This window comes from Gorilla gorilla, chromosome 8, assembly GCF_029281585.2.
Source record: "Gorilla gorilla gorilla isolate KB3781 chromosome 8, NHGRI_mGorGor1-v2.1_pri, whole genome shotgun sequence".
Classification (NCBI taxonomy): domain Eukaryota; kingdom Metazoa; phylum Chordata; class Mammalia; order Primates; family Hominidae; genus Gorilla; species Gorilla gorilla.
The window spans coordinates 67,094,481-67,119,398 of NC_073232.2; the positions used below are offsets into that span (position 1 = coordinate 67,094,481).

At 43.8% G+C, this 24,918-nt stretch overlaps 1 protein-coding gene across 2 annotated transcripts in view; it reads right to left on the minus strand.

The window, feature by feature from the left end:
• Positions 1–24,918, minus strand: part of WDFY4 (WDFY family member 4) — a 298,505-nt gene that overhangs the window by 181,487 nt on the left and 92,100 nt on the right. For both annotated transcript variants that reach the window (XM_019035474.4, XM_063710084.1), the window contains 7 exons: positions 23,963–24,184; positions 22,685–22,863; positions 15,857–16,088; positions 14,156–14,301; positions 12,849–12,960; positions 11,917–12,107; positions 6,425–6,577 (listed from right to left, as the gene is read on the minus strand). In XM_019035474.4, the coding sequence (XP_018891019.4) occupies positions 6,425–6,577; positions 11,917–12,107; positions 12,849–12,960; positions 14,156–14,301; positions 15,857–16,088; positions 22,685–22,863; positions 23,963–24,184 (1,235 nt within the window). The remainder of the gene's footprint in view (positions 1–6,424; positions 6,578–11,916; positions 12,108–12,848; positions 12,961–14,155; positions 14,302–15,856; positions 16,089–22,684; positions 22,864–23,962; positions 24,185–24,918) is intronic.

Consider the following 24,918-nt stretch of genomic DNA (forward strand, 5'->3'; position numbering starts at 1 on the left):
GACAGTCTCCACTCACCACCAGGAAGTGGCAGGACAGGAAATAGAAGCCAGGTACAGATTTTCAGGTTTTACGCTGTATTTACTACATACCCAATTTGTGCATGCAACACATTCTTCAGCCCAAACCACAATGTCATCTCATGCATGACAAAATTGTAAGTGAAACAAAGATATGAAATTCACTGAGATTCTGAAAGTGAAGTTGATCACTCAGGTTGTTTTCATTCATAGTAAACAAATGTAGCTGCTAGTGATCCTTCTGGGGCAGAATTGATGGATGCCATCATGTCTTATTTCTACTTCCCTTTAGATAACTCTAATATTTTTCTTCTCTAAATACTGACAGTTCCTAAGGCCCAGACTATACAAGGTTCAGGTGTGGGATTATAAGCGTGCACTCATATAGCAGCAAAAAGAGCTTGCACTTAATAACTGATACATTTCCTGGTGGCAAGAGGTGCCATAAAAAGACCCTAAAGATTATTTTCCGCATTTGTGTATTTATTTTCTTATTTTTGAGAGACCCAAGCTGGAGTGCAGTGGCCCAAATATGACTCACTGCAGCCTTGACTTCCTGGGCTCAAGCAATTCTCCCACCACAGCTTTGCAAGTAGTTAGGACTACAGGTTTGCACCACCATGCCTAGCTAATTGTTAAAATTTTTTTTGCAGAGTGGGGTATTGTTTTACTGCCCAGGCTAGTCTCTAGCTCTTGGGCTCAAGTGTTCCTCCTGCCTCCACCTCCCAAATTGCTAGGATTACAGGTGTGAGCCACCGCACCCAGCCTATTATCTGCATCTAGTAGCTAGAAAGAATGGGACTCAGGGAGACTAAGTAACTTTTGTGGCACCAGACTTTTTTTTAATTGGCAGAGACTGTTTTCAAAGTCAATCCACCTGACTATGAAGCCCATTTCCTTGCCCCACACTGGGTACCCATGGGTATCACCTACAGATGGTGACCCATAGGGTCAATACTCAACCTTGCTTGAAGCTAAGCAGTTACCCATAACTTTGCTTACTCTTGCTGAAGAGGAAATGCAAAAGAACCCCAGTGAACACAAGTTTATCGGGAGGCCTGTGAAGGTAGAGACTGTCCCTCTTTAATCCCTGGAGCCTAGCATCATACATGCCACTATCTTTCATAAAGATGCATTACATTTTTTAAAAGAATGAGTGGATACAAAGTAAACAAAGTAAAATGAGTGGATTGTTCTTCCGCCAGGAAAAGAGTGACAGATTTCCTGCTTTTTTAAGCACAGCCACTGCCCAAAGGCACACACAGAGGTGGGCCAGCTGCCATTTGGGACAGCTGGTATTGATGAAGGCAGCTCTAGTGAAAACATGGGTATCCAGCATGGCACCCCAACATACATGTCTGTAGGGCTCCAAGAGCCCTGCACACTTAGGATATTGATTCATGAAGGCAGTCATTCAACAAATGATATGCCAGGCCTGGGGCTAAGGGCTGAGAGAACTAAGAAAGTCAGATGTGAACCCACCAGTACAATAAGGTGCACCTTTTACACTTCCCACAAAAGTTCCAGCCTCTCCCATTTCTTTTCCAGAACACAGCAACAATAATAAGTTGCCACACCCATTTGAGGCTGCCTAGCTCATCAGGAAATTACATAACACCAAATGTCAGAATTTTGGGAAACATGAATAAGTGAATCTTTTGATTGTTATTCTGTGTCACATAAGCCTGTACTAAGGACTACATTAAGATGTCTGGATTAGATTTGTTTGAGTATGGAGTGGATAATGTGTCAGGTATTGCTCTCTCCCCACCCCTGAGATGACTGTACTCTTAGAAATGAACTAGTCAGTTCCTTCTTTAAGAAACCAGAGGCTGGGTATGGTGGCTCATGCCTATAATCCCAGAACTTTGGGAGGCCGAGGTGGGTGGACCATCTGAGGTCAGGAGTTCAAGACCAGCTTGACCAATATGGTGAAATCCCTTCTCTACTAAATATAAAAAAATTAGCCTTATGTGGTGGCACGTGCCTGTAATCCCAGCTACTTGGGAGGCTGAGGCAGGAGAATTACTTGAATCTGGGAGTCAGAGGTTGCAGTGAGCTGAGATCGCACCACTGCCCTCCAGCCTGGGCAACAGAGTGAGACTCCATCTCAAAACCAAAAAAAAGAAAAAGAAAAAAAGAAAGAAAGAAAGAAACCAAAACCTAAGACTTAGAAGCCCACAACTTCCTGTTCCTCCTTGATTCTCAACTTTCTGTCCAAACCTATCTTACAACTTCCTATCCAACTCTGTCTTACAACTTCCTGTCCAACCTTGCCTCAACAGCTTCCTGTCCCTCCTTCCCTCACAACCTCCTGTCCCTCCTTCCCTCACAAATTTTTGTCCCTCCCTGCTTCAACAATCTCCTGTACCCACCCTCCCTCACAGTTTCCTGTCCATTCCCTTCTCAATGACTTCCTGTCTCTCCCTTCCTCACAACTTCCTCTTCCTGTCTGCTTCACACCAGTCATCACAGATCCCACCCTTTCTCCTGTGATCCACTCTCTTGTCTCCAAATCCTCTGAGGATGTGTCTCATTAGCAGTTTCTTCTCCCACTAGTATTTTAACTGTCTGGTTTTTACTGCCTCTTCTCCTTCAACCTACAAACAGACTTAAGTCTTTCCCATCTTAAAACACAAAACCGGCTGGGCGCAGTGGCTCACACTTGTAATCCCAGGGCTTTGGGAGGCCAAGGTGGGCGGATCATGAGATCAAGAGATCAAGACCATCCTGACCAACATGGTGAAACCCCGTCTCTACTACAAATACAAAAATTAGCTGGGCGTGGTGGCGCATGCCTGTAGTCCCAGCTACTCAAGAGGCTGAGGCAGGAGAATCACTTGAACCCATGAGACAGAGGTTGCAGTGAGCCGAGATTGTGCCACTGCACTACGGTCTGGCAACAGAATGAGACTCTGTCTCAAAAAAAAAAAAAAAAAAAAAAAAACCCAAAACCAAAAGTTCTGAAACTTCCTCTCTGCTATTTTCCAAAGTCCACTGACTGCCTCCACTTTCAGTCTCCCCACACTTCCCCTTAATTCTTTGTTTGTTTGTTTGAGACAAAGTCTCGCTCTTGTCGCCCAGGCTGGAATGCAATGGCATGATCTCGGCTCACTGCAACCTCCGCCTCATGGGTTCAAGTGATTCTCCTGCCTCAGCCTACCAACTAGCTGGGATTACAGGTGCCCGCAACTACGCCCACCTAATTTTTGTATTTTTAGTAGAGACAGGGTTTCACCATGTTGGCCAGGCTGGTCCCGAACTCCTGACCTCATGATCCGCCCGCCTCGGCCTCCCCGTGCTGGGATTACAGCCATAAGCCACCAAGCCCGGCCGTTTCTCCTTACTTCTGAGTGGCTTCTGACCCCACAACTTGCTTGTCACTAAGTCTGTCAGTGACGTCCAACGGGCACGTACAGTGCACACATCCCTCACCTCACTTTACTTGGTGTAGGCAGAACATGACATTTGGGAAACATTTTTCCCTTTTTGAAATTCTCTCCCCTCAATCTTTTAAATTTTATTTTGTTTCATTTCATTTTGTTTCACTTTGCTTTGCTTTTTAGCATCTGGTTCTTATTGGTGGTTTATTTTCTTAAATCCAGCTTTAAAAGCACCAGATCTCCTGAAGAGGGTAGTTTTATTCAGGGTGGGGTGGGGTAGGGTGGTGTCCATGGCCATTCTAGTAGCAGGCAATGGAACATGATGGGTTCCTGCATTGGTAATTCCTGCATTGGTAATTCCTGTGCCATGCTGGTGGCCAGGACACCTTGGAGCCAGACTGGCTGAGCAAGGCCACAGCACTTCAGAAGGGGCAGCAGCGGTTGCAGTCAAGACACATTATCTTATTTAGTGGGGTTTTATGGCCATTTATGTACATCTCTTTTCCCCTTGTGCACAGGGAGCCCATTCTCCAGGCCATGCTGGCTTCCTCCACAGTCGTCTTTTCCAGCTTCAGATCCAGGACCAGGACATTCATCTTGGCCTGGTTCAACTGGCTAATCTCATATTTAGGGCTCTTATGCCTATATTTACAAATAAGATTAGCCTGTACTTTTTCATTTTCTGTTCTGTCCTTTTGTGTTCTGCCATCAAGATTAGCTCGTTAAAGAAGCTAGAAAGAACCTATTTCCTGACTGGTGGAATTTCCCTATGAGTGCCTGGCCTGCCGTTCCCTTCTGGTTGTTGTTTATTTCAACAGATTTTAAACCAGTGACTCACTTTACTTGATGATTCTAGGATCATTGAGGTTTTTTATTCATTTTAGAGTGCACTCTGAAAACTTACATTTTCGATGAGATTGTTCAAATGAACTAAGTTTTCTAATTTATTGGCACAAAATTACTAATCCAATTGTCTTGTTTCCTTTCTAATTGCTCATTCTTCTGTGGTATTCTCCCCTTTTCCTTCCTAATATTATTTATTTGTGGCTTCTGTCTTCTTTTCTTGGCCAATCTTAACAGACGTTTGTCTGTTTTAGGAGAAACAGTAATTGGCCTTGTTGATCCTCCGTATGTTTTTTCTTTCCTATTTTATTAATTTATGTTCTCATTTATATGTTTCCTTCCTTCTTTCTCTGCGTTTTGATTTTGTTTGGTCATTCTAACTTCTTGATCTTAAGTTAGAAGTTAGATGTTGAACCGAATCTTGATCTATATTATACAAAGAGCATTCTCTTTTTATAATATACATATTGATGACTGTCAGTCTCCCTCTGGTCCTGCCTTCAGTAGCAGCCCTGTGGTGTTTTGATACAGAGTATTTCCCTTGTCATTTGTCTCTAAGTCACTTCTGGTTCAAGTTACAACTTTTTCACCTGCCGTCCTCATTATCCCACTACCCTTGCCTCAGTTTAGGTTTCAAAATCTTCTACCCAGATTTCTTCAATCATCTCATGACCCATCTCCCTGCTTCAGAGCTCTTGTCACCGAAGTCACATACCTAAAATAAAATTCTCACATGTCATTCTACAGTTAACATCCCTAGATATCAAAAGTTTGGTAAAACTTATCAACAATCTAAAAATTGTTCATAATGCCTTTATTCTCATTATTAATTTTGATAATTTATTCTAAGAAAATGTTTTTAAAAGTGGGAGAAATATCAGCACAAAAGTCCCATCTATAACACAATTTATAACAAAATATAGAAAGAATCTAAAAATTTGACAATAGAGAAATGAGGAAGAAACCAGGAACTCTCAGCATAACAGAATATTATTCTGATCTCAAAACAGTGCTTGTAAGTGTTTGTAATGAAAATGTTTAAATGTTTTTGGTATGTGAGCAAAGACTAGACTCAAAATAACCTACAGTATAATCATGACTATGATTTTAAGAATTTATTATACATAGAAAATACTATAAGAGAATGCATCCAGGTTTGACAAGAATTAACTAGGTCTTGGTAATAGGAGAGTTTCCCCCTCACATTTTTCTCTAATTAAAAAATATTCTATAATAAACATATATCAATTTTTTAATAAACAAAGAAAGAGCTTTGAAACTTCTCCTGAGGACCTCCACATGCCCAGGCTAAAGTGTAGTCTGGGCAATCTAACCCCTTGGGCCTGCCTTCTCTCTCTCCTGCTCTTGCAACCAACACAAACCTGTAGGCCCCCAACAAGCCACTTGCTCTCAAGTCCCCATGGCTGCTCTCACTCTGATGTACAGCATTTGCAAATAGCATATACACTCCACCTGGAAGGTTATTTTCCCCATGAATTCTGACTGCCTGCTCACTCCCACTCCCCAGATGCCCTGTGCCTGTCTCACTGAGGCACCTAGCATTTGCAGTGTTACCTTGGCTATGTCCCAGTCCCATCTGGCTGTGGGGAAGGGCTGGGTTCTAGTTTTCACTGTGTCTCCAGGACATGGCCAGTACCTGACCCAGAGGGTGCTCAGTAAATGATGCTTCATGAATGGGTTGATCCACCCACAGCAGTTGTGTGCGATGCTCCTCAGTTAGCCTCAGGCGTGTCCTTCTGCATCCCTTAACTCACCCCTTTCAAGAATCATTTGGAAACAGCAAATGATCCACCCAAAGGAACTGAGATCATTTTTCTTTACCCTCATATGTATATGCCAATTTATAGTTTAAAAATCCTTTCCCAGATACTATCTGGCTTAACCCTCATGACAGCCTGCAAGGAGATGAAGGTCTCCACCTCACCCAAGAAAAAGAGTGGGACTCAGAGAGGTCAAGAGATTTGTCCGAAGCCACTCAGTCCATAGGTGGCTGATGTCATTACAAACCAGGGCCTCTGGGCAGGCTCGTTTGGTTTTCCCTCTCCCTACCATCATGACTATGAGGGAAGCTGTCATGCTGGGTTTAGGGGAAAGCCCAGACTTAGCATATGTACCATCACACACACTCCTGAAGGACTAAGGGCCAATCTCTGATTTACCTCGAAATTGCAGAGGATGTGCTGGAAGATACCAGTGTTGGTGATAGCAGATGACCTGAAGCCCAGCTCCACAGTGCCAGCCACTGAGAGGATCAGCTGAAAAATTCGATGGTTCAGGAGAGAGGCCTTCTTCCTCAGGAGAAACGCCATTATCTGAAAAGGTTAACACAAAGCAGTTTCCTCATGAATGCATCATTAGAGCTTTCCCCTTCACCCACTTGTCCCAGTCCAGTCTGCAAACCTTCTGCTCTCTGCTGCTACCATCCTTCATTCCCATGTTCTCAGAAGAAAAATACACATCAAATTCTGTGGCCACTTTTCTGTGCTATGACCTGACTTCTCACTGGGACTCTTACTTTTCCCTGCATCTTTTCCATGTTTCCAGAATGCCACTCTCTCCTGGTTTCCTCCCACACTCCTCAAGCCTCATTCTCATTTTCTGTTACTGGGTCCTTTACATGCGTAACCATCCCATAAATGCTGCATTTATGGGAAGCTACCACCTTCCCATGAGCCTGGTTGCACCCAGCCAGATGTGCCTGTCAGTTGCACCAGACCCTGGGAAGCCAGCAACATGAAGCATCCATCCCAGCATGGAGGCACTTGGGTCCCAGCACACATTTGGTGACCCAGCTTGTCTCAGACTAAGAAGATGGGTCCCACCAAGCCTCCGGCCCCACAGGAGTCTGTCTGCCCAGCCATCCATTGGCGTATGAGCCTTGAGCCACCTAATCTGGAGTCTCAGCTCCTTCCATCCATGGCTCCATTCCCCATCAATGGCTCCAACACAGCCCGCCCTCTCTCCCTGTCCTCCCAGACATGTTCTTGCAACGTGCGCTTGGGAAGCCTTGTTTGTGATCAGAAAAGACTCAATATCTTTCCAGACTATTCATGTATGTGTGTGTATATATATATATATATATATACACACACACACACACACACATATATGAAATCCCACAGAAAGACAAAATTAGGATGGCTAAAAGTTGCATGTGAAAACATTCAGGCTGACTGGCTTCACTTTACATCAAATAGTGCCAAATGTCAAACTGACACTCAGTCAGTTCTGGCAATCCAACTCTGTCTTTCTAATAAGCTATATTTTCTTATCTTAAAGGTCATGGTTTCATTGCTTCTCCTCTCTCCTCTAACCTCTCTTCCTCTCCCCCACCTGACCTCATATTTTGCTGAGAAGATAGAACCCATCAGATATGAATACTCTGTTTTCCCACCACCAAATTAACAAACGTGTTGCATTCCTTCCTGTCACAAGCAGAGTCTCCCATCTACCTGGTCTCTGGATCCTACTGGTCACCATCTCAAGGACACTGCTCTTTGAGATAACTGTTCTCTCCAAGCTTCCACTGCCCCAATCTTGGATCTCTTCCTCCTATGTACAAATATATTCTAGTATTTCTCATTGTAAAAATAACCCTCCCTCCATCCCTAATCCCTGTAGCTTTATGCAGCTCCTCCTGCTCATAGGCAAACTTCTACACACTGGCTCCATGTCCTTACCTGACATTCTCTTTTCAACCTGCATCAGCCAGCCACTGCCTCCACCTGGCTACCTCCCTCAGAAAGGCCACCAGGGACTTCCAGGTGGCCAAATCCAAAGAGGACACCTCCATCCTTTGTTTGTGCTATTCTTTATCAGCATTTAACATGGTTTGACCATACCCGCCTTCTCAAAACACGTTCTTTTTTTCAGATTCCTTGACATAACTGTCTTTGATTTTTCTTCCCTCTTGCTTCTCAATCTCCTTTACTGGGTTTTAATTATATTCCCAGCTCCATGTGGTTAGCTCCTCTTTGTTTCCCCCTCAACCTTCTTCTCTCTGTACAGCTTCTTTTTGGTGATTTCATCAATTTCCTTAGATTAAATATCATCATGGTGGCGATGACCCTCATATTTACACCTCCAGCACAGCCTGTCCCTGAGCTCCAGAGCCTTCTCTCCCACATGATACTTCACCTTCAATGTCTCACAAACATTTCCCACTGAGCATGTCCCAGCATCTCCCTTCCTTCCTGTCGGCAGCCTGCTGGACCGCCCTGGCTCCTTTCCAGCGCCACCTGCCCAGGCTGCTCACAGATCCTGAGACTCCCCAGGTCAGGAACATAGGCTCCTATTAGGTCAGATTCTATCTCAGCCCCTGCTTGAACCTCATCCCCATGCCTCTTCTTCTCCACTGACATCAAGGGGTGTTCTAACACCTCTGTCAGTCCGTTTCCCTGTCCCGGCCTTCCTGCAATTGCCCATCACCTGTGAGGCAGAACCTACGTTCCCCACAGTGGTAAGGTTATGGCTCCCTACCCTCCATTCGGTATGCCATGCACAGCTCCACAACCATCCTCTCCTCCTAGCCATGTGGAGGAACCCAGACCAGATCCTGGAAGTGTTTTAATGTTAGTCTGGAACAGTATCCTCCTCTTTCCCCATATTAAGAACACCCATCCTATAAAACTCAGCCGGCTATTGCTTAGTCTGAGAAGAGGCTGATAAATCAGCTAGACAGAAATAACAGATAGGAAGGTTTATGCTCTCCCACCCAACGAGTAACCAGCAGATGAGCCTAGAGTAAAACCTAAAAACTGATGAAATCCACTCCTGAGCAAGCCACTTAATTGAAGACCCCTGTTTTCATTCACGGATTCATTCCCCAATCCTAACTGAGCACCTACTACCTATGGCATGTTCTTAGGGTACAGCAATAAACAAGCCGGACACATGCTCTTATGAAGCATGTGTCTGGGGGTGAAACAGACACAAACGTGGCAATACGGAAGCAGACATCACGCAAATGCACATGCAGGTTACAAAGAAACACAAAGCGAGAAAACGTGCCTAGAAAAGGATGAGGGAGGATGGAGGTTGCATTTTATAAAGAGTGGACAAGAAAGTTTAAAAAAACAAAAACAAAAACAAAATAATACTATTTCTTCACTCAAACCTGCCATTTACCACCTCTCTTGCCACCCAGCTTCCCCTTCTGATTTTCCCCAAAGACATAAATATTTGAAATGTTTCCTTTTTAAAGACAGAATAACAGTTTTAAATTTTCATTATTCTGCCTTCATGTGTAAGTGTACAATAAACCTCTGAATCTGATGAGTTCTTTACTCAAAGGAGGTATCTGAGAGACTCTCCCTCATGCTAACAGTATTTTTCTGTCCACCTTCTTGGATGGTAAGTTCCATGAAAACAGGGACTAAACCCACCTTGTTCACCTCACATCCCTAGTGCCTAGCACAGTGCCTGGTCTTAGGAAGCATTTGATCAATTAAGTTGAGTAAAGAGATTACATCCTTGGGCCACTCCTTGTCTCTACCATCTCTTCCTGGAAAGCTCAGTCAGCTCAGTCTCCAGGAAACCTCTTGATGAGCTTCCTTTTTTAACAAAACCCTTTTTGATCCCTCTACCTACATGTGACAGCAGGCGCTATGTACCTCTGTGGTAGATAGCTCCTCCTCTCAAGGCAATGTTCTCATTTCTGAACCCTCACTGAGAGCTCACCGCGCCCACCCCCCATCCCCAGGACTGGGCAATGAGACCACAGTGAGCCTGAGGTATTCTGAGCTTTCTAAGAAGCTCAGAGTTTCTGGGAAGATAGCCAGGTATCCAGTGAGTCACAAAGCATGTAGTAGTTCTTGATGTGAATCTTGGACACCGATTGCATTTTTATTTATATTAAAATTATTTTGGTTCTTATTTTATTTTCTCCCTCTAGATACACTCATGAGGGCAGGAACTGATTTGTGCCTTTTTAGAAATTGTCACAATAATTATTAAAATCCCTAGCCACAGCAGATATCCTTGTGCTGTATTAGAATAGATCCTACTACTATTATCTTTAACAGCATATTCAGAGAAAACCTTTGTGTACCAATATCCCCAATTCTTCAGTTTTAGCATAAACTCAGACATACCCATTTACTCATTCCCAAAACATGTACTGAGTGTCTTCATGGTGTCAGTAATACACCAGCAAAGAGTAAAAAACATTAGGATCTTTAGAAGATTCCAGTAGAGATGTGTAGACTGAGCATTCCAGCGTGGGTGCGAGAGCAGTTAAAACGGGATGTGCCTACAGTGCCAAGGGGACCAGGAAACAGCCACATGCTCAGCTAGGGGAAGAGAATGCTGCCTTTGCTATTTGAGCTTGATCTGGGAAAACAGAAGGAGGGTGCTTGAGGGAGAAAAAAAGAGGTGCTCCGAGCGGAGGCCACAGGCACACAAAGTCATACACTGTTTAATGATTGGAGAAGGTGCAGGATTTGGGGAGGTGGGAAGATAGGCTGAAATGTTGGCTGGATTGGAGATGGGGCTGGAAGGAAAGGTCTGTGGCCAGTTTTGAACGGCTTTGGAAACCTGTCTAGGGAGTTTGGGATATGGTATCGGTAATCAGATGCCTTTGAAGGTTTTACACACAGGAGGGACACCACCAGATATGTGATGTGGGCTACAGCTGGCATCAGTGGGCTACGAGGGACAGGCTGGGGGAAGGGGTTACTGTCCAGCTGTGGCAGTAGTCCAGACAGACAGGGGGAGTGCCCAGAAGGCCATCACACAGCTCTCTTCTGCTCTAACCCTGACCCAGTAGCCAGAGACACAGGAGACTTTGCCCCAATCACCCAGCAGCCCCCACACCAGAGGAAGCCTCCACTGCCTGAGACCTGTGACATGGCCCAGACTCCGACCCTGGCCCTGCCCTCCTAATTCCTCACCTGGCTGCCTCCCAGCCATGTGAGAAGTTACTCAGGGGCAGTGGCCATGTCTCATCTGACTTTACCAATTCTAAATAGCAATGACAATCACAGTAAACACATGTGAAGCAGGTGCCCTGTGCAGGTGCTCCTCTAAGCTCTCAACACATATAAACACAGTCATCACAACCCTGCAAAACAGGTGCTCTCATAATCCCATTTTACACATGAGGGAACTGACGCACAAAGAGATTAAGAACTAGAAATGACTAACATTTACTTAGCACTCATTCTGGGCCTGACATAATTCTAACCTCTTCACTTGTGTGAAATCATCTAATCCTCACTGCAACCCTATTACAGTCCATATCTTACAGGTGGGGAAACAGGCAGAGGATAAGTAACTCATCTAAGGTTAAATAGCAAATTAGAAGAGATAGGATTTAAACTCTGGCAGTCTGCTCTGCAGCCTGGTCTCTCAGCCACCATGCTAGAGACAAAGTGGGGAGACCACCACAAATGACATTAGAATTTGTCAGTGAAAAGGGCCAGAAGCCGCAATCAGGTGAGCATCCTCATCCTGAGCAGAGCTCTTGGGCTGGCTGTCGCCTGCCCCTCCTCTGCTGCGAAGTTGCTGGTCTCAGAACCCAAGGGTTTTCGGCTGCCCTTCTCTAGAAGTCACCCCGGACGGAATGCAACTGAGGCAAGCAACGCTCGTCCCTGTTTCCCAGGGATGACAGCCCTTTCAGGAGTCTCAGTCCCAGGTGGGAGGATGAGATTACCTGGTACCCACAGATGTGTTGCATCAGGAAGTCACACATGGCATTACTGGTCAGGACCGAGTGCAGAACTTTCACAGCCGCATACATGGTATGGTCATCTGTCGCTAAGGAGATGAGGCCCAGGAGGATGGCAGGCCCGCCAATGAAGTCCAGGCTGCTGGCAGCAGGGCTGGAGTGGAATACCCTCACCCCTGTGTGGCATAAAATGGGCATTTCATCAACATGTCACAGCTTCATTGCAATGGGAAATGCCCCGACAGCACAGGAGGACCAATGAGCTACCAGTGCCACCATCCATCCACAGCCAGAGGGACCTGTGCACCTGGGACAGGCTGGGAGGAAGAGCAGGAGGTTCTGAAAGTCTTAGATGGCTGGGAGATACTGTGCTAAGTCCTTTCTTTGCCATCAGAAGGCTGAACAGCCCAGAGTATTTCAGATTGCTGCCCTCTGCCTTCACTCCAGAGTGTTGGATGAGCCAGACCCCCGAGCCTCAGTATCCCTATTGCTCTAACAACCCATTGCTCTTGCCTGTCCTGTAGATCCTGCTGGGCAGGGCACTTGCAACAATTTGTTGCCTTGCTATTGCTCAATTGAATGGTGACCAGCAGTTTTCACTCAAACAACCACAACCAGTGCTTCTGCTCAAAAGCCCCACTGTACTCACTAGATAGACAGCTTCCTGTTGTCACAGACAGCAGCCTGGTTAGTAGCTGAGCTCACTACTGATTGCCAGATGTGGCCAGGTGAACAGATCCTCATGCTTTCTGGGAGACTAACTCTCTGGCTGGATTCACTCCCAACTCTGGTCCTCCCAACCGTGGTTCCCTGGCACACTCCATCCTGTCCACCACTCCAGAACTCCAGGGTGCACAAGCCATGACAGCACAAACCCTGCTTCCCAAATAGCGGCAAAGCTTCCCAGTTGAACATACCTAATTGACCCACAGCAACAGCTCCAATGGTCCGCAGAGACCCTGACAGGTGGCCAGCACAATTCCTCAGCAAGAACACGGGCATGGCATTGTCACGGGATGAAATGTTCATCTAGAGAAATGAGCAGCAATTAGTCCTAAGAAATTCCTGCAAAAGAAGAAGCATTGTCCACGAGCTCCTGGAGGGCAGGCCCTCTGGGGCCTGGCCCAGTGCTGACACTCCATCAGCAATGATCAGGGAATGAATAGCAATTGAACCAATGTCAGGGGATTGAAGCCAAATTCAGGCTCATGCATTCTGTCTCCCAAGCTGTGGCTAATTGTAAGTGACCAGCTTCAGTTACGCAGTCTGAGCCACCAGTGTCCCACGTGCTCACAGTGAGGTGCTAAGAAGAGCAAGAGGGACCCAAGGACACTTTCAGATGGAACAGCGCTACCAAGGTGAGGGCTGCCACCTTCTCAGACTAGGGTTGTTCAGGCTCTGGGAGCCCAATCTCTACAGGTGTCAAAGGGGCAAGAAGATACGAATCCTGGACTCCTACATCAGAAAGTGGTGTGTTGCTGCTAAGCCACAACTTTCATGATCAACAGGACCTAGTTCCTGACTCCCCATCCTCTGGGGGTACCCTCTGTCCATGAGGGTGAAGGAATATAAACGAATTGCAAATTTTCATCAGTGCTAAGCAAAAGAGCTCTTTATGCAAAAATTGGAAGTAAATTTAATGGCATCCCCATCTACAAACATATCTCCTTGTTGTTTTGAAAATTTACTGTTTTTTATTTGTTTGTTGTTTTAATCACAGCAATACTGGGTGCTGCTGTGAATCACACCTGTAATCCCAACTACTCAGGAGGCTGAAGCAGGAGGATCACTTGAGCTCAGGAGTTCAAGACCAGCCTGGGCAACATAGAGAGATCCCATCTGTAAAAAAATAAAAAATTAAAATTAAAAAATATCACAACAACTCAAAGAATAGCTCAGTGTTAGTGGGTCATTAATACCCAGGACTAGGGAAGCTCAATAGTGTTTTCAATGTTGCAAAGGTATTTAAAATATGTCATTTGTTCTTGTTCTTTTACTTATGATTTTTCTTCTCTGAATAATTATAAATGAAAGGCTTAGTCTGGGAGGATGCCAGTGGGTGGGGAGGCATAGGATATTTTAACAAATGAAGTGGGAAACATGTATTTGTGTATCTATCTACACATGTGCAAACATGAAATAGTGTTTACTTAAGCACTGAAAGCTAAAGCAAACCATGAAACCAGATTCCAACAGAGATTAGCAGCAAAGTTAGAAGATGTACCTCTTTGGCGATCAGGCGGCTGTCCACCTCATTGTAAGCATTTCTGATGTCCACTACACTGGTGATAGAGGAGCTGGCTATGTGAAGTCCAAAAGAAACTCTTTCTTCTGCAACGAAGGGCGTGGCTTCACTGTCCAGGTCCTCCCCTGTAACAACACGTCTTTAAACATTTCTAGTCTAACTTTACAGAGCAGGAAATTAATCCTCATACAATTTAATATCTCTGTCACACAGCAAAGTAATCATTGAGAGGATGTTTGTATGTTGTCACGTTGCATGTTTTTGCACATTGTATGTTTGCATGTCATTTGTTTTCCCCTCTTCTCTGATACTTATAGAAAACTGGGGGCTGGGCATGGTGGCTTATGCCTGTAATCCCAGCACTTTGGGAGGCCAAGACAGGCAGATCACTTGAGGTCAGGATTTTGAGACCAGTCTAGCCAACATGGTGAAATCTCGTCTCTACTAAAAGTACAAAAAGTCAGCTGGGCATGGTGGCGCATGCCTGTAGTCCCAGCTACTTGGGAGGCTGATGCAGGAGAATGGCTTGAACCGGGGAGGCAGAGGTTGCAGTGAGCCCAGATCATGACATTGCACTCCAGTCTGGGTGACAGAGTGAGACTCTGTCGAAGAAGAAGAAGAAGAAGAAGAAGAAGAAGAAGAAGAAGAAGAAGAAGAAGAAGAAGAAGAAGAAGAAGAAGAAGAAGAAGAAGAAGAAGAAGAAGAAGAAGAAGAAGAAGAAGAAGAAGAAGAAGGGGAAGAAGAAAGAAGAAGAGGAGGAGGAAGAGGAAGAAAAAAAGAAAACTGTGGCGAACTCTCCCAAGATTTGTCTTACCATGAAATAGATGCACTTCAGGTGCTAAACTACCAGAGCTTAAAACATCTGTAAAGTATATAACCTCATTCCCTAAAACCAAACTGTTAAGTGACAAGAAACCTGACCTGAAATAGGCTGAGCTGAAATGTCTAATTTTCAATGAGCTGCACAGCCACAGCAAACACCCCAGTTTGAATTAACATACTGGTCTCTAAGTCAATGATACCCAATGTGCTAGTAGAGAAGGGTGGCATGAATATAGAATTGGTAAGACTTTGGCTCTAGACCTGACCTCGTCCCATTGCTCTGGCCAGTGCCATTTGCCACAGGAAATGAAATTCAAAGACATCATGGGCCTGGAGACAGAAACGCTCAAGAGCACTCAAGCGCCCTTCAGCACATACAGGCTGCTGACATAGATTCATTTATCATTCTTTCCAGATGAGAGCTGACCCCTTTGACTTGACGGAGCACAGAGAACAATGCTCCCTGCTTGAATAACAACAATCAATAATGAAAATGTGGATGTTTTGTCTGCCTGTTTAATAATTGAAGTCAATGGTATACTTTAGTTAAAAACCTTCTTCATTAAAAGCAATGTAACTTATTTATCCCATTCTCTTCTCCCTTTCTTTGCTGATGGTGTTGCCCAACCCACCTCTTCCCCATTAGGGCTTTGGAGTTGAAATCTAAAGATATTGTCATTTCCTTTTCTGTGACATTTTCTCTTGGGTTGTAAATATATAATGATACAATTACAGAGGTCTTCCCTAATGACTGACTTTAACACTGAGCTTATTCTCTGCAAATCTGCTATAAATAACTGGATGTCCATTTAAAAAACTAATATCAGCAAGAACATTGTAAATCAAAACACTCCATACCTTGGACATGCACAGCTTGGAAGTTACCACAATATCTTGGGCCAAGTTTGTTAATAACTTCCAGAGTTTCCATTGAAATGGCTTCTTCAAAGAGGTATGTGGGGCCAAGACGCCAGATTAATGAAGACTTTTGTTTCCAGACTCGAGGGGTAGCAATATATCCATAAACATCCACAAATGCAGATGGATCCATAGAAAGGAAAGGCCCTGGTAGAGCCTGGATGTATAACATCTGTTAAAATAAAAAGGACAAGAGTGAGTAGTGTTTGATCTCAGAGTTAATCAAGTAAATACAAAGTGATATAACATGATGCATCTTATTCTCATCTCATAGTAAAAATGTATTTTATCTAAAACACTAAAATATAATTCTCAAATCTCAGAAGTATGCAGCAAAACAAGTTATTAAATGTGGAGTAAAAAACTGATACTTTCCTTTTGAAAATAAATTTGATAAAAAATATTAAGAAACAAAAAAGTGTACACCTTTCTTATCTCAGTCATTCTACTAAGAATCTGAATGTCTAGTATTGGCAAATTAATGAAGTTTTATATATGAACAATAATTACATACATACAGAGTGGAAAGGAAGAAATAAAACTGTTTCTATCATGTCCATGTAGAAAGTTCCAAGGAATTTCTTTTAATATCCTAGAATAAGTGAATTCAGCAAGGTCACAGGATACATGATCAATACACAAAAATCAATTTTATTTGTGTAGGCTAACAATAAACAAACAGAAACTAAAATTAAACACAATACCACTTACAATTATGCACAAGAAAATGAAATACTTAGTAAGACACGTAGAGGATCTGTATACTGAAAATTCCTAAGTGATGATGGAAAAAGTCCAAGACGACCTATATAAATGGAGAGACATACCAGGTTCATGGATAGAAAGGTTCACTATAGTAAAGATGTTATTTCCCCTCGAGTTGATCAGTAAGTATAATGCAATTCCAGAAAGGTTTTTTGTAGACTATCAGAATTCCAGAAAGGTTTTTTGTAGACACAAACAAGCTAATTCTAAAATGCATATGGGAAGGCACAGGCCCTAGAATAGCTTAAACAACTCAGAAAAAGAAGAATTAATTTGGGGGAGGAACTATTCTAATAATGACTTATTATATAGCTATAAAATCAATATAGTGTGACATTGGTATAAAGATAATCACATAGATCAATGGAACAGAATAGAGAACCCAGAAATAAGCTTATATAAGAATGCTCACCTGATTTTTGACAAAGATGCAAAAGCAATTCAATTGAGAAATGATAGACTCTTCAACAAATGGTACTGGAGCAATTGAACATCCACAGGCAAAGAAATGAACTTAAACCTTACACCTTATACAAAAATTAATTCATAATTGATTGCAAACTCTAGTGTAAAATGTAAAACTAGAAAACTTTTAGGGAAAAAAATAGGAGAATATCTTCAGGATCTAGGACTAGGCAAAATATTCTCAAACGACACCAAAAGCATGAGTCATATAAGGAAAAACTAATGAATTATATTTCAGCAAAACCAGAAATTTTACCCATGTGAAAGAGGATTAAAAGACATGCTACAGACTAGGAGGAATTATTGCAAATCACATATCTAACAAAGGACTAGTGTCTAGAATATATATGTATATATATAGACACACACACACATACATGTATATATTTTAAAACCCTAAAACCCTTAAAACTCAACAGTTTAAGGCCAGGCGCAATGGCTCACGCCTGTAATCCCAGCACTTTGGGAGGCCGAGGCAGGCGGATCACGAGGTCAGGAGATCGAGACCATCCTGGCTAACATGGTGAAACCCTGTCTCTACTAAAAAAACACAACAAAAGTCAGCCGGGCATGGTGGTGGGTGCCTGTAGTCCCAGCTACTGGAGAGGCTGAGGCAGGAGAATGGCACGAACCCAGGAGGCGGAGCTTATAGTGAGCCGAGATCACGCCACTGCACTCCAGCCTGGGCGACAGAGCGAGACTACTCCGTCTCAAAAAACAACAAAAAAAAGTAAACAATGCAACTGGGTGTGGTGGCTCATGCCTGTAATCCCAGCACTTTGGGAGGCTGAGGTGGGCAGATCATGAGGTCAGGAGATCGAGACCATCCTAGCCAACATAGTGAAAACCCATCTCTACTAAAAATACAAAAACTAGCTAGGCATGGTGGTGGGCACCTGTAGTCCCAGCAACTCTGGATTCTGAAGCAGAAAAATCGCTTGAACCCAGGAGACAGAGGTTGCAGTGAGACGAGATTGCACCACTTCACTCCAGCCTGCCAACAGAGTGAGACTCCATCTCAAAAAAAAAAAAAAAAAAAGCAAACAATGCAATTAGAAAATGGGCAAAAAATATGGATGGACATCACTGAGGAGAATATACAGATGGCAAATAAGCACATGAAAAGATGATGTTCAACCTCATTAGCCACTAAGGAAATACAAATTAAAAACACAGTGAGATATTACTACAGAACTATCAAAATGGCTAATATAAAAATAGTGACAATGCTAAGTGCAGAAAAACTGCCTCACTCATCCATTGTTAGCGGAAATGTCAAATGATACAATCATTTTCGAAATAGTTTGGCAGTTTCTTATAAAACTAAAATTCAATTACCATAGAAACCAGCAATTGAACTCTTGGAATTCATCCCGGATAAATGAAGACTCAAATTCACACAAAAACCTGTACACAAATGCTCACAAAGCTTTATTTGTAATAGCCAAAACCTGAAACATCCCAGATGTCCTTCAATGGATAAATGACTAAACAAACTATGGCACATCCATACCTTGAAATACTACTCAGAAATAAAAAAGAATGAACTGTGGCTACAGGCAAAAGTTTGGATGAATTTCCAAGTATACTTCCATATATTGCTGTGTGCCACATTACAATGTTCCAAGTCAGTGTCAGAGCACATATGCAATGGTGGTCCATCAGATAATAATATCATATTTTTACTGTACTTTTTCCGTGTTTAGAGTGTTTAGATACACAAATACTCACCACTGTGTTACAGTTGCCTACAGTATTCAGTATAGCAACATGCTGTCTAGGTTTGTAGCCTAGGAGCAATAAGCTATACCATATAGCCTAAGTGTTAGGTTAAATGAGAGGTTAAATGAACTAAGTAGTACACAAGATTTTCTATACTTTGAGGCCACACTATTTTTTAAAGGGATAAAACTGAAATGACAAAATATGATAAAGTAGTAGGAGGGTAGCTAATCTTCTTTTCTCTATTTTTGAGCTATTTCAAAATGCATTTATATTATTCTTATAATTACTATAAAATCACTATATATGATATATACATTTGATATATACATCTTTGATTTTATACATAAGATATATACATAGATATACACAATTGTACATATATAAATATGTACAATTGGCCCTGCATATCTGGGGGTTCCATATCCTTGGATTCAATCAACTTTGGGTCAAAAATATTCAGGAAAAAGAACAATAAAAAATAGTGCTATAACAATAAAAAATACAAATAAAAGATACAGTGTGACAACTATTTATGTAGCATTCACATTGTATTAGGTATTATAAATCATCTAGAGCTTAGTTAAGCATGCAGGAGGGTATGCATCTATTATTTGCAAATACTACACCATTTTATTTAAGGGACTTGAGTATCCATGCAGTTTGGTATCCAGGAAGGGTCCTGGAGCCAATCCCCTGAGGAAACTGAGGGACGACTGTATTTTTCTAAATGAGAGTTTACAGAATTTCAGAAATATTCTTTTTCACCCTACCAATTAAGTGAGATTTTCAAATAAAAACAAACCAATTGTTCAGCCATCAAGGCTTGCCAGGAGTATGATTTTCTGTGCTCTCTTCTCTCTCTGTTCTCGCAGGCACAGAGTCCTCCTCTCTCTCCCGCACTGAAGCACAGCTCACCCCTCCAACCCACCTTGCTCCTGTCTTCCAAATTCCCAGTGTATGCACACTGCCCCATTCAGGTTGCCTAATAAATGTCTAATGTCTCATATCGTTCCCAAATCATTTTGCCCAATTCAAACTATTAAAATGCTCCATATCTTTCCAAATTTATCTAAGTTTCCTTTGGCAATAAAAACAAAGGCTCAGCATTTTGAGAAGGGCTGTTAAACTAGTCAAATTAAGCTGAAGTTCTCACATCTTACTCTTGTCCAACAGACGTTTGCATCAAAACACAGGCCTTTATGTTTATCTTGGTTGAGTTTCACTTGCTGGTCCTGACCCAACTTGTTGAGATTATTTTGGAAAGTGCACCCTGTCAGTCTTGGCTTTGGCCACTCCATATAGCAACACACCACTCCTGACCTCCCTGTTGATGGCCCTAGGCTTAGCAGGTCCCGCAGGGAGGATGTTAATGCCTGTATCACTTCACCCAACCACACTACCAGCCAGTCATGTTCCTCCTGTGGCTGCACATTCAATTCAGTTAATCAAGTGTTTATTCCATGCTCACTGTGTGTCAGCCCCTGTGCCAAGTTCAAGGAAGGTACAAACATCAATAAGACATGCCTCAAGGTATATGAAGTATTTCACAAAATATCAACATATTCTGTGAAAGAAGACAAGAAAAAGTGAACTCAGTAATTAAGCCTAAACAGATAAAAACAAAGATATTGCAACCACAAAAGACACCACAAATCCCATCCCAACTAATGTGAGGGACTTCTGCTTCCTCTCTAATGATAAGTCCAGCCCTGTTCCGTGTCTCTACCTTCTGGATAAAAGTTATTAACATTCGCAGTCACCAAATTGCACCTCTTTCCAGCAGCACCCAGTTCAGAACAGACAGACCCCCACTTCTTTAAACCCTTTTAAAAATCACCTAAAATAAATCTAGTTTCTGTAACAAGCCACTCCTAACTCCTTACTACCCCATGGGATAGGAAATCTCTCGCGATAGTCAGTTTAAATCTAATTTTTATTTTATACTATATGTATGTTCCTGGAGGTCTTTGGCTTATAAGCATAAATCATTCTTAGAACCTAAAACAATTCTTAGCACCTTATACTATATGTATGTTCCTGGAGGTCCTTAGCTTATAGGCATAAACAATTCTTAGCACCTAAAATATTAGCTAACACATAACAGGTGCTCAATAAATATTTAATGAGGAAAAGAAGAAAGAGAGAAAGGGAAGGAGGGAGGACTGATATTGTTAATAATTGCAGAAAAGGTTAACTATGTTTTGAAGGACCTGTTTTTTCAATGCCCCTATCAAAATCTTTCTGGTCGGCCAGGCGCGGTGGCTCACACCTGTAATCCCAGCACTTTGGGAGGGCAAGGCAGGTGGATCACCTGAGGTCAGGAGTTTGAGACCAGCCTGGCCAGCCTGGTGAAACCCTGTCTCTACTAAAAATACAAAAATTAGTGGGCATGGTGGTGGGCGCTTGTAATCCTACCTAGTCAGGAGGTTGAGAAAGGAGAATCGCTTGAACCCTGCAGGCAGTGGTTGCAGAGAGCTGAGATTGCACCATTGCACTCCAGCCTGGGCGACAAGAGCAAAATCCTATCTCAAAAAAACATATATATATATACACACACACACACACACACATACATATATATACACACACACATATATACACACACACACACACACATATATATACACACACACATACACACACACACACACACACACACACACACACATATATATATATATATATATATATATATATATATATATATATATATTTGGTCATCACTGCCTTTTTTTGATAACAGAACTTTACCAGCAGATGGTATCAAATTCACCTATATGTGTCCCACAGAATTTGGGACTAAGAATTTGTTCTCATCTGATGACTCTTAACCTGGAACAACTTTGACCCCCAGGGTATATTTGGCAATGTCTGGAGATGTTACTGGTGGTCACAACTGGGCAAGGTCAGGGGAGGAACACTATGGCATTTAGGGGGAATCCAGAAACCCTGTGTATGTAAGGTTCTCCATTCTGGCTGCATATTAGAATCACCTAGAAAATTTTACAAACATTAGTAAGTTGTGAAATTACCTGACCCAGGGAGATTCTGATGTAATTATTCTGGGTGCAGCCTGTGCAAGAGAACTTTAAAAAGCCTTTGCAGGTGATTTTAAAATGCAGCCAGCTTGGGATGCTCTCCCTGGAACTTGTGTGAAAATCCAGCCGTACCTGCCTTCTGTGGTCCTCCGGTCCCTCTCTTCTCTGACAATGGCTGCTGGCGCCTGCCAGCTCCACCTTTTCCCAGCTTTCTCTTATACCTGGGGTGTCTCTAAATGACAGCCATGAGATGCTTCCTCCAGCTATACATTTGCATTCTATTACCTTCCTCATGGTTCTTGCTCTAAATCTGATGACACGTGTTGGTGTCTGCACACTCTAGTGTCCTGCTCCTCCGTGTGGTGCAAAGATGAGCTGCGTTGGACTCACCTGGGAGCTTCTTGGAAAAGTCATACCTTAGGCCCTGCCCAGACCTCCCTGAGGAGTTTGCCCCCCAAAATGAGAAGCTTTGCTTTGTTCATTCTGGAGTTTTCTATTTTCATGAACATGACTATTCTTAGAGACCTAGATGCACATCTTGCCTTCTGCCCTGGTTGCGTGACCTTCAATGCATTTTCTAAAGATGTCCTTTTCATGTCTGAGCTCAGCCAAGTTTCCTGAACAGTAAGGCAGATTTCATTAGATGCCAACCCTACCAGTAATAAACAAACAACAAACAACAACAACAAAAACATAGAATGAAACCGAGGCCACTTCAGGGTAGTAGCAGGAGGTATGGCTGTGGGGCAAGTGCAGCTTGGAGGAGCCATCTCACCTTGGCAGAGCCAATGACCTGTCCATCCAGACAGGTGGAAACTGTACAATGCCTTTTCATTTCCTTAGTGACAACCACAGCCAAGTGATGCCACTGACCACAAGCCAGGAGCTGGCCACACCTGACCTGAAGCTGGCATCCTGCAGAAGGCTCGGAGTCATCCTCAGGTTCCATGACATCTGGAAGACAGCATGAACACTGAGTCTCACGTGTGGTGCTACACTGCAGGAACCCAGGAGAATGGGGAGGGCATAGGCGGACGTCAACCACTGGGCCTTGTACCATGGAGCCCTAGACCCTCCTCTCATGAAAAATGACAACAGCAGCAGCAATAGCAGCAGTCATTCTTTGAGCTCTTCCTTTGTGCCAGTTTTAAGCATGTTACAAATATCAACTCAAGTCATGTTCACAGCCCTGTGAGGTAGGCGCTCATACATGCCCAATTTACCATCCTGAGGCACAGAGAGGTTGAGTGACTTGCCCAAGGTCATACAGCCAGGATTCAAACCCAGAAGCCAGGCTTCAGGTCTATCCCAAGGTAGACTACCTCCACAGAGACTCCATTGTAGGCCGAGTCCCAGAGAGTTGGATAGGCAGTTGTGCTGTGTACAAGGGTGTCAGCCGCTTCCACTGTTTCATAGGGCCTCCCAATGTTTTTCCCTATGAAACAGTGACACTCTCAGGACACAGGAGAAGAACAAGTGGCCAGAATCCACTGGACTTGACCATCTCAGGCAAATGAGCCTGGAGAACAATGCTGGGGTCCAAAGGGCAGAGCCAGGGCTGGCCTCTAGCACTGCCAAAGGGGGGGTGGCCCTGGGCGCCATGCCAAGCATGGGCCAGCCTTCTGGGTTTGGGGTTGAGCATATGTGGGAGTGCCTATATGTCTGTAGCTGCTTCAGCTCCAGCTAAATTGTGTGTGTTCTTCACTCAGGAGAGGATGCAGCCTGTGTCCCAGCAAAGCAAAGCCCTGGGTCCCATTGTGACTGTTCTGCCAGGGCGAAGTTTCTGAAAAGCCACTGAGCATCATCTCTGAAGCTGTGCCAAGGGCTGGGGCCTCATCTGCCTGATACTTACAAGCCTAGAGCCCAGGCCACAGTGAACCACAACAAATATTGTAGACCTTTCACCAGGTGTGGAACCCAAGGGAAAAATTTCAAAGGATGAGGAGAAACAGAAGGTCACCAGGTTTCTAACCACACCTGTGTTGAGAGCTTCTGACTTAGCCCCATTTCCCCCACATGTGGATGAAACTGGCTTTGGATCCCAGCACCTTACCCAGAGGCTGAAACTCCTTCTCTTCTGTAGAAACAACCAAGGAGAGGTCGTCTGGGCAGAGGCTGACGGAGAAGCAAACAAAGGGTTGCTCAGTCCTGGCCAGGTGGCGCACCAATGTCAGGAAGCGCAGTGGGTGGCCCTCAGTGGCAGCTCCATGCCGGCTGATCAGGAACCAGCAGGAGAAGGTCAGACCTCCAGGAGGAGGGAACGGTCTGGTGGCACCTGGGTGGGAACACAGGCATGCCCTCAGGCTTTGTTCTGCCCTGCTGAGCAAGCATGTTCAGATTCACTGTGGTGCTGATTTAGCCCAGGTGCAGCACCTACTGGGTGTCTTGCCTAATCACCAGTTGTCTCCTCCCCATTATGGCATGTTGCCTTGCCAAAGGAGCAGAGAAGATCTCGATCTCCCTGAGATCCGTCACACATGGGCTCTTGGTCAGCTGATCTATAGCCAGGCAGTGTGCTCTGTGGGGCAGAGGACCTTGGCCTAGCTCAGCTGAACCTTGGATAGGAAAGGGCACCAATCTAGGAATGCCATGTGCCCTCCCATCACATAATAGGGTTGGTGATACAGACAGGTCCATTGTCCTCACAGGACAAGCAGGATCAGCTGCTGTGTCCTCAGACTTGGTGCCAACTCACATGGAAAAACGTCATGAAGGCAATGGCTCCCCAGCACCCATGATCCCATAGAAACCCCAAACCCAATTCTCCTAACAGAGCGTGTGGCTCAGGCAGCATCAGGCACTTGCACTGTCCCACCCAGCGTGTTTTCAGTTAAGTGCAGCGCTGTGCATAGAAGCCACTTGCCAAAAATTGGTCTGTTCTCAACGGCCATCAGCCCAACTCATATTTCTCTCTAGAGAGAGATCTAAGGCAGGTAATGTGTCCATCTCAGCCTACATCAGTCACCAGCAAAATGAGCCAATTTTTCAAGGTCAATTGAGTCCCTAGCT